At 43.3% G+C, this 12,582-nt stretch overlaps 1 protein-coding gene across 2 annotated transcripts; it reads right to left on the bottom strand.

Moving 5' to 3' along the window:
- Nucleotides 1-936: 936 nt before the first annotated feature.
- On the bottom strand, nt 937-5,879 carry HSPA5 (heat shock protein family A (Hsp70) member 5). 2 transcript variants are annotated; one of them, XM_060154364.1, is made up of 9 exons: nt 5,788-5,879; nt 5,483-5,705; nt 5,158-5,389; nt 4,579-4,716; nt 4,156-4,268; nt 3,668-4,058; nt 3,300-3,537; nt 2,829-2,996; nt 937-1,847 (listed from the first exon to the last, which is right to left on the bottom strand). In XM_060154364.1, exons 2-9 carry the CDS (start codon nt 5,605-5,607, stop codon nt 1,285-1,287), a joined length of 1,968 nt encoding a protein of 655 aa, XP_060010347.1. In that variant the 5' UTR covers nt 5,608-5,705; nt 5,788-5,879; the 3' UTR covers nt 937-1,284. The 2 variants fall into 2 exon arrangements, with proteins under 2 accessions (XP_060010347.1, XP_060010346.1); XM_060154363.1 differs by having other exon boundaries at nt 5,483-5,853.
- Nucleotides 5,880-12,582: the final 6,703 nt, after the last annotated feature.

Here is a 12,582-nt window from a genome sequence, read left to right as displayed (position 1 = left end):
GCAGGTCATTTTTTTTTGGCGGTATGCGGGCCTCTCAATGTTGCGGCCCCTCCTGTTGCGGAGCACAGGCTCCAGACGCGCAGGCCCAGCGGCCATGGCCCACGGGCCCAGCCGCTCCGAGGCGTGTGGGATCCTCCCGGACCAGGACTAGGGCATGAACCCGTGTCCCCCGCATCGGCTGGCGGACTCCCAACCACTGCGCCACCAGGGAAGCCCTGCAGGTCATTTTTAACGTTTGTATGGACGTTGGCCTGAAGACCCTCTGTCCAAATGCTTTTGGGCAATGCAGCAGAGGTCCAGGCCTCAGAGTAAAACTATCACACTGTCAGGTCCTAGTTCTGCAAGTTAACCTTCCAGCAGGTTGCCCATCTATAAAATACCTATCCTTGGGCTGAATTGGATTTCATGCTAGCATGATAGCCTGCCCTTTATTGACCATACTTATTAAACTTTAGTAGGGCTAAATGTAGGTCACCATTCTAGATCCCACTCCTGTACCACTGAGACGGAGATCGACATAGCTGAGGTTCAAAAATATACCTTCACATTCTAAAATTATGAATTGAATCCAGGTGTGTAACGTTATCATTAGTGATCCATCACTCTATCAAATCTCAAAGGAATCCAAGCAGGTATAAAGCATCATTAGTACTAAAAAGCCACCAGAAGGTTTTGAAAGGTAAGGGGAAATAGGAAATTTCAATTATGCTGAGGAAACTCCATCCTTGGGCCCTGTAAAGTGGCCCTTGCCTGGTTAAGGATATGGATGAACCTCCCACCCCTTTTCTTAGATTAGGTTAGGCAGATTTCCAGAAATGACTGAATAAAAAAAGTGTTTTCCTTACCTCAAAACGCCAAACACTCCCCTCAACCCGAGACTCTAACCTTAAAATAAATGACTAACCTAATTAGCTTATCACAAAAATTAGACCAGTGTAAATAACAAACATTTATTGGTGTCACTTATGGTAGAAAAAAGTTCCTACACCAGATGCACATGACCCAATTGTTAAATAGAACATTTTCAAGGTGAACACACATCCTTAACCCAGCTTTTTTACCCACTTTTGATGACAGCCAATTCTTCCTTGCCCCCCACCCCGAGACATGTGAGCAACTGCTAATGAAAAGCAGTAAACAGCCACTTGGGCTATATAGCATTTTCAACTCCACTCCAAGGTGAAGATTCCAATTACATTCGAGACTTAAGTTCTCTCAATTTTCTCCTAACGAAAGTTCCTGAGTCCAGTTATTTACAATATTACAGCACTAGCAGAGCAGTGTCTACAACTCGTCTTTGTCTGCTGGTTCCTCATCACCAGTTGGGGGAGGGCCTGCACTTCCATAGAGTTTGCTGATAATTGGCTGAACAATTTCTTCCAGCTCCTTCTTTTTAGCTTTGAAATCTTCAATGTCAGCATCTTGGTGACTTTCTAGCCACTCAATCTTTTCTTCTACAGCTTTTTCCATGGTCTCCTTATCTTCAGAGGAAAGTTTACCTCCCAGCTTTTCTTTATCTCCAATCTGATTCTTTAGAGAGTAGGCATAGCTTTCCAACTCATTTCTGGTGTCAATGCGCTCCTTGAGCTTTTTGTCTTCCTCAGCGAACTTCTCAGCATCATTGACCATCCTTTCAATTTCTTCAGGTGTCAGGCGATTTTGGTCATTTGTAATTGTGATTTTATTTTTGTTGCCTGTACCTTTGTCTTCAGCTGTCACTCGAAGAATGCCATTCACATCTATCTCAAAGGTGACTTCAATCTGTGGAACCCCACGGGGAGCAGGAGGAATTCCAGTCAGATCAAAAGTTCCCAGAAGGTGATTGTCTTTCGTCAGGGGTCGTTCACCTAGAAGTCACACACAAAAAACTTTGTTAGCTGTTACCGACAAACATTAGTACATCTGGATCCCTACGTTTCATTCTGTTAGTGCCTGTAGTGTCAAGGGCACTCTATCAGCCTAGAAGTGGGTCAGTGTTGGGAAAGGAACAGTGAGTTAAGTTACTAGTAACTCTTAATTGAATTTCATCTACTTTACAGCAGTATGAACCCTTTACTTGTTCTTGTATTTTTTTTTTTTTTTTGCGGTACGCGGGCCTCTCACTGTTGTGGCCTCTCCCGTTGCGGAGCACAGGCTCCGGACACGCAGGCTCAGCGGCCATGGCTCACGGGCCCAGCAGCTCCGCGGCATGTGGGATCCTCCCAGACCGGGGCACGAACCCGTGTCCCCTGCATCGGGAGGCAGACTCTCAACCACTGCGCCACCAGGGAAGCCCTGTTCTTGTATTTTAATATTTATCTTTTTAATTTATTTATTTGGCTGTACCAGCTCTTAGCTGTGGCATGAGGGATCTTTTAGTTGTGGCATGAGAACTCTTAGTTTCAGCATGAGGGATCTAGTTCCCCGACCAGGGATTGAAACCAGGACCCCTGCATTGGGAGTGCAGAGTCTTAGCCACTGGACAACCAGGGAAGTCCTTCTTGTATTTTTGAATTTACTTATTTTGGCCATACCGCGCAGCATGTGGGATCTTAGTTCCCCGACCAGGGATTGAATCTGTGCCCCCTGCAGTAGAAGCGTGGAGTCCTAACCATTGGACAGCCAGGGAATTCCCCCAGAAGGTATTTTTAATGGGAAAGAGTGCTAGATAGCTAGATAAGAAATAGATTTTAGTACTGGCTCTACCAAACTCAATGCTAGTTAAAAATTAGGGCCCTCCCACCTGAAAATAGCAGATATTTCTTTCCCTAGACATTTCAATAGAGTATGTTAAAAGAAGTCAAGCTCTTCAAAAACATACCATGGTATTAACAAATGTAAGCAATTACCTTCATAGACCTTGATGGTAACAGTTGGCTGATTATCAGAGGCTGTAGAAAAGATCTGAGACTTCTTGGTGGGCACCACAGTGTTCCTTGGAATCAGTTTGGTCATGACACCTCCCACGGTTTCAATACCAAGTGTAAGGGGACATACATCAAGCAATACCAGATCACCTAAAAAGGTAAGTTAATCAAGCTAAGTTCTAATTCAGGAGTCACAGAAGCAATTCCAAGCAGACCCCACAAACAATACAACTTCATCTTCTCCATCTTGCCACTTGATTAGGTTCTATGCAAAATCATTTCAGAAGCAATGAATTAAATATAGTTGCTAAGGATCTTGAGACTGTGCCAGGTCTTGACCTCACTGTACCCTTTACTAGTTGTGTGAGCTTGCTGCTCATAATCTATTGCTTTCTAAAGCAACAGCTAATTATACTCTGAAGCACTATGGAAGATGCTGTGACACCGGCTTACCTGTATCTTGATCACCAGAGAGTACACCAGCCTGGACAGCAGCACCATACGCTACAGCCTCATCTGGGTTTATGCCACGGGATGGCTCCTTGCCATTGAAAAACTCTTTAACCAGTTGTTGAATCTTTGGGATTCTAGTAGAGCCACCAACAAGAACAATTTCATCAATATCAGACTTCTTTAAATCAGAATCTTCCAGCACTTTCTGGACAGGCTTCATGGTAGAACGGAACAGGTCCTAGAATAAGTGACAAATTACTGTGATGATGCCTGTCGTACCCAGGTATAGTCAAAATACCTAAATGCATTGTCCCAAACTCAGACAGTCTAACTAGATCTCATTAGCAAAGCAAAAAACAGGAACATACCATGTTTAGCTCTTCAAATTTGGCCCGAGTCAGGGTCTCAGAGAAGTCTTCTCCTTCATAGAAGGACTCAATTTCAATTCTTGCTTGATGTTGAGAAGACAGGGCCCGTTTGGCCTTTTCAACCTCACGCCTGAGTTTCTGCACAGCTCTGTTGTCTTTCCGAACATCTTTGCCAGTTTTCTTTTTGTAGAGCTTGATGAAGTGTTCCATGACACGCTGGTCAAAGTCTTCTCCACCCAAATGAGTATCTCCATTAGTAGCCACGACTTCAAAGACACCATTATCAATGGTGAGAAGAGACACATCAAAGGTTCCACCACCCAAGTCAAACACCAGGATGTTCTTCTCCCCTTCCCTCTTATCCAGGCCATAAGCAATAGCAGCTGCTGTACTGTTAGGAGAATGAGAAAGAAAAAAAATAAATGACTTAGTTAAGTCTACCTTTCCCCATTTGGCAAATATGCCATATTTTTTAATTTAACACTTACGGCTCATTGATGATCCTCATAACATTCAACCCAGCAATAGTTCCAGCATCTTTGGTTGCCTGGCGTTGGGCATCATTGAAATAGGCTGGTACAGTAACAACTGCATGAGTAACCTAAAATGATAACAAAAGATAATTAAACATATTTTATCACACGGCTTAACCTTTATTTAAGTTACAGCCAAACCATCGCTTTATTAAGATGGGTATAATATATAATTTTATACCCATGGATTTGCAAGCATTAAGTGATAACACATGAAAGGCGCTAGTATTTTGTTTGGCCTACAGTAAAGCACGCAAGTAATTAAAACTGATGCATGGATGTCATTCAGATTTTTAAAACGATGAAAGCATCAACACAACACAATCAATTAAGAATAGTAATAATAAAACTGCTCGACATTGTTCTAGAAATACTTACCTTCTTTCCCAAATAAGCCTCGGCAGTTTCCTTCATTTTAGTGAGAACCATGGCAGAAATTTCTTCAGGAGCAAATGTCTTTGTTTGCCCACCTCCAACATCAACTTGAATGTATGGTTTAGTTTTCTTTTCAACCACCTATTTTAAAGAATAATTATTTTCAGACGTAGAAGCAATGACATTTTAAACTTTAAAAAGAGGAATGTCTGAGACCCACTTCTTCCCCCCCAGTTTGGTTTACTTTGGTCCTTTGGAGCTGAATAGTGAACAGAAACACTTTAAGGAGTATAGGTGCCTGATAATTACAAGCCTCTTCAGTTTTAACCAGTCTCTTAATGCTAAACTACTGCGGACAGAGTAGTTACGCATGAAATTTCTTTGCCAACCTAACTTTCTTAAGTTCTGTAACACACTGAAACTATTAAATAAAAATTATAGATACACCATGTCTGTATCCTTTTTGCTCGTCTCTGCACTGTTTTTCAGTAACTTCTTAATCCTAAATACTCCCACCACCACCCTCACTTTCTTTTTTTTTTCCTCTCACTTTCTATTTAGAAGTGAAAAACCAGGTCGAACCTTGAAAGGCAAGAACTTGATGTCCTGCTGCACAGACGGGTCGTTCCATGTACGGCCGATGAGCCGCTTGGCGTCGAAGACCGTGTTCTCAGGATTGGAGGTGAGCTGGTTCTTGGCTGCATCGCCGATCAGACGTTCCCCTTCAGGAGTGAAGGCCACATAAGACGGCGTGATGCGGTTGCCCTGATCGTTGGCGATGATCTCCACGCGGCCGTTCTTGAACACCCCGACGCTGACGGAAAAACCGAACAGAAGAAATCAGCGACGCTCACGGCAGCCCAGGAAGCCACTCCCCATTCTCCCCTTTTCCACAAACCCCACTTACCAGGAGTACGTGGTGCCCAGGTCGATACCGACCACCGTGCCCACGTCCTCCTTCTTGTCCTCCTCCTCCGGCCGCGCCGCGCCGAGCATCAGCAGCAGCACCGCAGCCACCAGGGAGGGCTTCATCTTGCCAGCACCGTCGTCCACTCACTCAGCAGGCAGGCAGGGCTTCGCAGGCAAACCAGCCACAGGCCGCAACACAAGAGCGCACCGAGGTGCCCGAGCTGAGGGCGACACAGCCCGGGGTCAGGAGGAGCAGCGTACAAGGCGAAGGGCAGGTACGGAACTGCAGGCCGCGGCACCTACCTCTCACACGCACGAAAACCCCAATTCGACGCGCTCGTGAGAGCTCAGTCAGCGTCGACCGCGCCGTTGCCTACTCCGCTTATATAACCTCCCTCCAGCCCCGTCGTGGAGGCTGCCGATTGGCGAAGGCCCTGCTCGTTGGAGGCCGCTGATTGGTCCAGGCCACCAAGCTGGCCGCTGCGGATTCGAAGCGGCCTCCTCCGCAGCTAACGTCACCGCGACGCCCCTTGGGCTGACTCATTGGCTGCTGGGCGCGCTCAACAGCCACCAATGGGAGGCAACATCCGCCCCATGCTCCGGCTCCATTGGTTTAGCAGCTGCCTGTCCGTGACGCGACCTCCCACCCCGAGGCGGTTTCCGTCGGTAACCGCTGAGGTCCCGCCTCCACGCTGGGCCCTAAGGATGCCGGAGCCAGTCCAGCGTGCCTGATTCCCCCGAGGCAGTGGGACCTGGGTCCCTTGCTTCTCCACTGCCCGCCCGCCTGCCCTTCCTCCATCCCTCCCGATGGAAGCGGCTCTTCTTCCTCCTCGCCTCCATCCCGTCCCAGGCAGGCAGGTATCAGCGTAGATGCTGTGATCACCTCAGAACAAATTTCTCTGCCCTTCATAGCTACTACAGGTACTAGAGTGTACAAGCCCCAGGGCCTTCTGTTGCTCACCGGGCTGCAGCCCTCGACTGGGGCCTGGTCTGGGCACTGCCCGGTCGCGAGTCATGGCTCCTACTAGCCAGTTATTTTTCCCCGGCACCCCCTGGCCCGCTATCTTTGTCTATACCAGGCCTCTCCACATTGCCTTGCCCCACGGTAAGTTCCAGGGCAGGCCTGGCCAAAGTAATTGACTCCGCAGTCCCCTCCCCATGTGGCAGCTCTCCCCTGAAGAGCTTACTAATGCCATCACTCCCACCCTGGGATGTATCATTTTCCTAGCTTGTCACGCCCTGTCTTTCCTCTTCCTGCCCATCATTTCCCATTGTGGATCAGATTATCATTTACAAGGCCTTCCTCATCCTTTTTGGATATGTTTTTACCTTCACTCCTGGAAAAGGTCTGATCTGTGCTTAAACGCATTTGATAGACAAAGACGTCTTGATAAAGCCTTACTCTTGTAGCAAAAAGTATAAACGCTGCTATTTACTTCAGGCTTACTATGTGCCAAGCATTAGTCTGTCTCCTGTGCCTTTTGGTCCTTACAGTTCAATACTTGGCATTTCACATTTTACAGATGAGAAAACTGAAACCAAAAGAGATTAGTTAACTAGCTTGAAGTCATAGGGCTGATAAGTGATGGAGTTAGGATATCCAAGTCAGCTTGACTCTGTAGCCAATGCTCTTAACAATTTTTAAAAATGAAGTTCATTTATTCAACAAATCTTTTTGGGGGACCTACTAGAGACGGGCCAGAGGCCTGACACAAAATATTTTTGAGATGATTACAGAAAATTCATGGGACTTATCATAGTCAGGAGCTAATGACTCTAGTATTTTTTGCACTAAATGTTTTCTTGAGATTCACTTGTATGAACAATACTGTGTCCAAATAGCACTGAAACATCTTACACACAGTTGACTAAGATGCTGAGCCTAGGAGTCAGTACTCAAGAATTTTCCTATCTCCTTTAGTGCTCCTCAAGGTTATACTGGTGACTCAGAGTTGACTCCATTCTTACTACAGAAGTTGCATCATCCATCTCTTTCAACGGATTGTATACAAGGATTGTATTGTATACAGTATACAAGGATTTGTATACTGCTGTAACACTGACCCTTCTTTAGATTACCTTAGTCCATTATAAAGATAGAAATCACCATTCCACCACATTACAGCTATGTATAATTTCAAGCAAATTTTCTGTATATACCATTGTCCATATCCATTAAAAACAGAGCTCTTAGCTTCAGCCTCACCCTTGATTGATGGAGTAACCTTTGCAACTCTACTTTTTCTGAGATTTAGAAAAGTGATATCTGGCTAACTGCTAAAGGGAATTGAGTATATTGGTGGTTGTAGTATCTTTTAAACATCAAGTATATTAGGTATGTTATATATTACAATATATTGCAAAGTGCAGTCATTTATGGATTGAATAGGAAAGTGCATAGATAAATCTAGTTAGCTGAATCGTAAATGCTAATAATAGTGTCAGTGCCAAGTTATCAATATTTAAATAAGTGCTAGACACTATGCTAAATGTTTTAAGTGCATTATCTCTTTTAATCCTTATGAAAACATTTTTTTAAACCCCTAATTTTAGGGCTAAGGAATCCGAAGCTCCAAGAGGCAAAGAAACTTGCCCAGGAGATCACACAGCTGAGAAGATAGGGAGCCAGGATTTGAGCTTTGGCAGTTTAATTTTTAATTTCTATAGTCTAGGTTGTCATCCTGAGCTTCAGGTTTAGAACACTTACATATCGTTTTTAGGATATAGAGTAGTTACATAGTTTACAAGTATTTTGATACTGGGCGATAGACAAATGTAGAGTTTATCCAGTAATTTAAACCAGCTCATTTCACTTGTGCTCTTATGGGTAAGAAAATAGATTTCTATTTCCCATCTGATCTCAGAAAACTAAGCAGAGTCAGGACTGATTAGGATTGAATGTTATTTAGTCCCCAAATCTTCCTTTCTGAAAGGGCATTAAAGGCATAGAGCAAGAAGGAAAAGGAAAAGTCCTATGTAATTGACAAGTTGAATGTTGACTGAGAAGTTGAAGTTCTGATAATTAAGAATTTTTCACATGCTTTGTTGGAGAAAATATTCAACTAAGAGACAGGACACGTGACCGTAGGAAAAAACAACCTCCCGGAGCCTCAGTTTCTTCATCTATTGAATGTCAGGGATTTCTGTCCCTGCCTGTCTTAGTGTCTTGTTTCAAGGATCAAATGAGATACTGTATGGGAAAGTTGTAGAATAGTGGTAATGCTATTATTTATCATGTAAATATACTATGAGAATAAATTTTAGAAGCTCTTCAAGAAAACCACCTCTTGAGAGTGAATTTTCAAGATTACTTTCAATGGGAAATAATAAGTTTGGTGATTACACTGAATTTGACAAAGATTTTTGGAAATGCTTTGAAAAGTGCTACATCTAATTACTCTCTTGGGGACTTCCCTGGTGGTCCAGTGGGTGAGACTTTGCGCTCCCAATGCAAGGGGCCTGGGTTCCATCCCCGGTCAGAGAACTAGATCCCACATGCATGTCTCAACTAAAGATCCCGCGGCGAATATCCCACGGTGTAGATCCTGAATGCCGCAGCTAAGACCCAATGCAGACAAAATTAAAAAAAAAAAAATCTCTCTTATATTGGCCACAAAGATGTCTTTTTTATTAAGAGACTGGGAATAATTCCTTAGCCTTCATTAAATAGGGGAGTGAAAGAAAAGTATCTCCCTAATACCTGAGCTGGGAGTAATAGGAGGTATGAATCATGTAAGACTTTTTAGTACTTCTGAAGGTGCAATGTGCTATTCAATAAGTTTTGTCTTTACTTTTAGAAAATGAATTTAATCATTAAAAGAGAACCTTTCCCGCCCTTCCCCACACACAAAAGTAACAAACAGGGCTTCCGTGGTGGCGCAATGGTTAAGAATCCGCCTGCCAATGCAGGGGACACGGGTTCAAGCCCTAGTCCGGGAAGATCCCACATGCCGCAGAGCAAGTAAGCCCATGCGCCACAACTACTGAGCCTGAGCTCTAGAGCCCGCGAGCCACAAGTACTGAGCCCACGTGCTGCAACTGCTGAAGCCCGCACACCTAGAGCCCGTGCTCCACAACAAGAGAGGCCACCACAATGAGAAGCCTGCACACCGCAACGAGGAGTAGGCCCCGCTCGCTGCAACTAGAGAAAGCCTGCGTGCAGCAACAAAGACCCAATGCAGCCAAAAATAAATAAATTAAATAAATAAATTTTTTAAAGTAACAAAGCATTTTCTGTAGTTCACATGTTTTTTTGGAGAAAGGTATTTAGGAGGGCATGTTGTGTCAGTATGATGGGAAAGATCATGGGGTTTGCAAGCATTAAAAACAGTTCCAGTTCTGGCACTAACTAGCTGTGTGACTTAGGGCAAGTCACTGAATCTCTCTGAGGCTCTGTTTACTAGTATGTAAAATGGATATAATTCTGCCTCCTCACAAAACTATTTATGATTAAGATACTTGATTAATTGTAAAGCATTTTAATTTTATACATAAAATGTTAGTTTTAATTTTCTTCTATCTTAAGTTTTCCTTTGAAGTAAAATAAGCTACTGAGGATAAAGAGATACCTCTATAGCTTCTGAGTGATAATATTTGATATATGTCTTAAATTTCTAAATTTTTAAAATAGGAAATATATATACATGGTGTAAAATTCAATGGGTGCAATATACAATATACAGTGAAAATAAGTTGGCCTGCCACCCAGTCCCCAGCCCTGTTACCCTACACTAATGAAGGGTACCACTGTCACTATGTTGCCTTCTAGAGATGTTTTCTTCATGTGCAATGTGTATGTGTGTATCGCTGTTTTATTTTTTAATTTTTTATAGCCTCCCTTCTTATTTTTTTAAATTAATTAATTAATTAATATATTTTTGGCTGTGTTGAGTCTTTGTCGCTGTGCGGGCTTTCTCTAGTTGAGGTGAGCGGGAGCTACTCTTCATTGTTGTGTGTGGGCTTCTCATTGCGGTGGCTTCTCTTGTTGCAGAGCACGGGCTCTAGGCCCGGGGGCTTCAGTAGCTGTGGCTTGCGGGCTGTAGGGCACGGGCTCAGTAGTTGTGGCACACGGGCTTAGTTGCTCCACGGCATGTGGGATCTTCCCGGACCAGGGCTCGAACCCGTGGTCCCCTGCATTGGCAGGTGGATTCTTAACCACCGCACCACCAGGGAAGTCCAAGAAGACATTGTTCTTAATTGTCTGCTAAAAATTTATTTTTTAAAACCTGTCTCTTTTATATCTATATAATTCAATTGGATTTATTTATTTATTTATTTATTTATTTATTTATTTTGCGGTATGCGGACCTCTCACTGCTGTGGCCTCTCCCGTTGCGGAGCACAGGCTCCAGACGCGCAGGATCAGCGGCCATGGCTCACGGGCCCAGCCGCTCCGCGGCATGTAGGATCTTCCCGGACCGGGGCACGAACCCGTGTCCCCTGCATTGGCAGGCGGACTCTCAACCACTGCGCCACCAGGGAAGCCCTGGAATTTATTTTTTTAAATGTGTGAGTTGTATATATCGTGAGTACAATTAATTTTTTCCACATGGATACACAAATGTCCCAGCACCATTTTTCATAGTATTTTGTTAGCCTCTGTCTTAATTTCTATAGCTATAGAGAGCTGGCCCTTGAAAAACACAGGTTTGAACTGCATGGGTCCACACATGTTTTCAATAGGAAATACTACAGTACTATACAATCTGAGGTTGGTTGAATCTGTGGATGCAGAACTGTGGATACAGAGGAACAACTGTAAGTTACATTCAGATTTTCTGCTATGCAGAGGGTTGGTGCCCCTAACCCCACACACTGGTCAAGGGTCAACTGTAATAAATTTTGATACCTGGTAGGACAAGTCCTTCCTTCCACATTACTCTTCTTCAGGAGTGTTGTTGGCTAATCTTGGTGCTTTGTATTTCCATATAAATTTTAGAATTAGCTTATAAAGTTAGCAAAACAAATTTTATTAAGTAAAAAAAGCAGGTTACTCAATAGTATGAGAGTATTACACCATTTACTTTTAAAATAAGCTTTACAAAGTATTAAGTTTCTATTTAACTTATTTCTGTGTTCTAGAATTTCTTTAATTTGCATGAATTTGGCATTTAAAAATTTGTTATCAGGAGTAAACAATTTCCATTTTGAAATGACAATTTATGATTTGTCAGTATGATGAAATATGTAGCCATTAAAATTGTTGATATCTGATTTTCAAAGAGTATATAAATTGTAAGCATGTTACTTTTTTTGTCTATACTTTTTTTTTTTTTCTTTTTTTTTTTTTTTTTTTCCCCAGTACTTGGGCCTCTCACTGTTGTGGCCTCTTCCGTTGCGGAGCACAGGCTCTGGACGCGCAGGCTCAGCGGCCATGGCTCACGGTCCCAGCCGCTCCGAGGCATGTGGGATCCTCCCAGACCGGGGCACGAACCAGTGTCTCCTGCATCGGCAGGCGGACTCTCAACCACTGCGCCACCAGGGAGCCCCTGTCTATACTTTTTGTTATTAAAAAAAATCTCTGTTTATCTATCAGGAGCTTAACAAGCTTGAGAAACTTCGAGAACTTAACTAAGTAATACAAGACAATGAAAAAAGTTGTCAGTGAAAGATGTAAAATGTGATTACGTTAAAGATATTTCATATAATTAGTCATGGGTTAAATTCAAATACAGATAATACACAAAAGCTTTATGATCCATTAACATTACAGCTCCTATCAGTCTGGACATCCCTTGCACTGGTAGAAAAATAAGTTTTATAGTAGATTTCATTGGGCTGAAGTGTGAGTAGCATGATTTATGATCCTGTTCTACAGGAAATGATCCTCATTTCCAGTAGTCTCAAGTTTTAGGCTTTTATCTGTTGTCCTCGATTTAGCCAATAATTTAAAATTCCTTGGCAAGTGTTACAAAACCATACGACTATGTGAATACACTGCCTTAAATCATAAGCTCCATCAGCTTCATAGTAAATCGACCTCTGAGTATCACTATTTCTGAACCTGCCAGTGGGGGCCAGTGCAGGACAACCAAGAGCCCAGAGCATGGAGTAGGGCTGTGACTGGAATCTTGTCCTTTACTTTCAATTGGATAGTTT

The sequence above is a fragment of the Lagenorhynchus albirostris genome, chromosome 7 (assembly GCF_949774975.1).
Source record: "Lagenorhynchus albirostris chromosome 7, mLagAlb1.1, whole genome shotgun sequence".
Taxonomy (NCBI): Eukaryota; Metazoa; Chordata; class Mammalia; order Artiodactyla; family Delphinidae; genus Lagenorhynchus; species Lagenorhynchus albirostris.
This window is presented reverse-complemented; position numbering and strand designations above follow the sequence as displayed.

Bases quoted from the DNA above. Each gene is read 5' to 3' on its own strand.
- HSPA5 (XM_060154364.1), bottom strand. From the start codon at position 5,607: ATGAAGCCCTCCCTGGTGGCTGCGGTGCTGCTGCTGATGCTCGGCGCG. The intron at 5,390-5,482 runs GTAAGTGGGGTT...TTTTTCCGTCAG, and splicing joins CTGGGCACCACGTACTCCTG to CGTCGGGGTGTTCAAGAACG. The intron at 4,717-5,157 runs GTTCGACCTGGT...TCTTTAAAATAG, and splicing joins TCAAGTTCTTGCCTTTCAAG to GTGGTTGAAAAGAAAACTAA.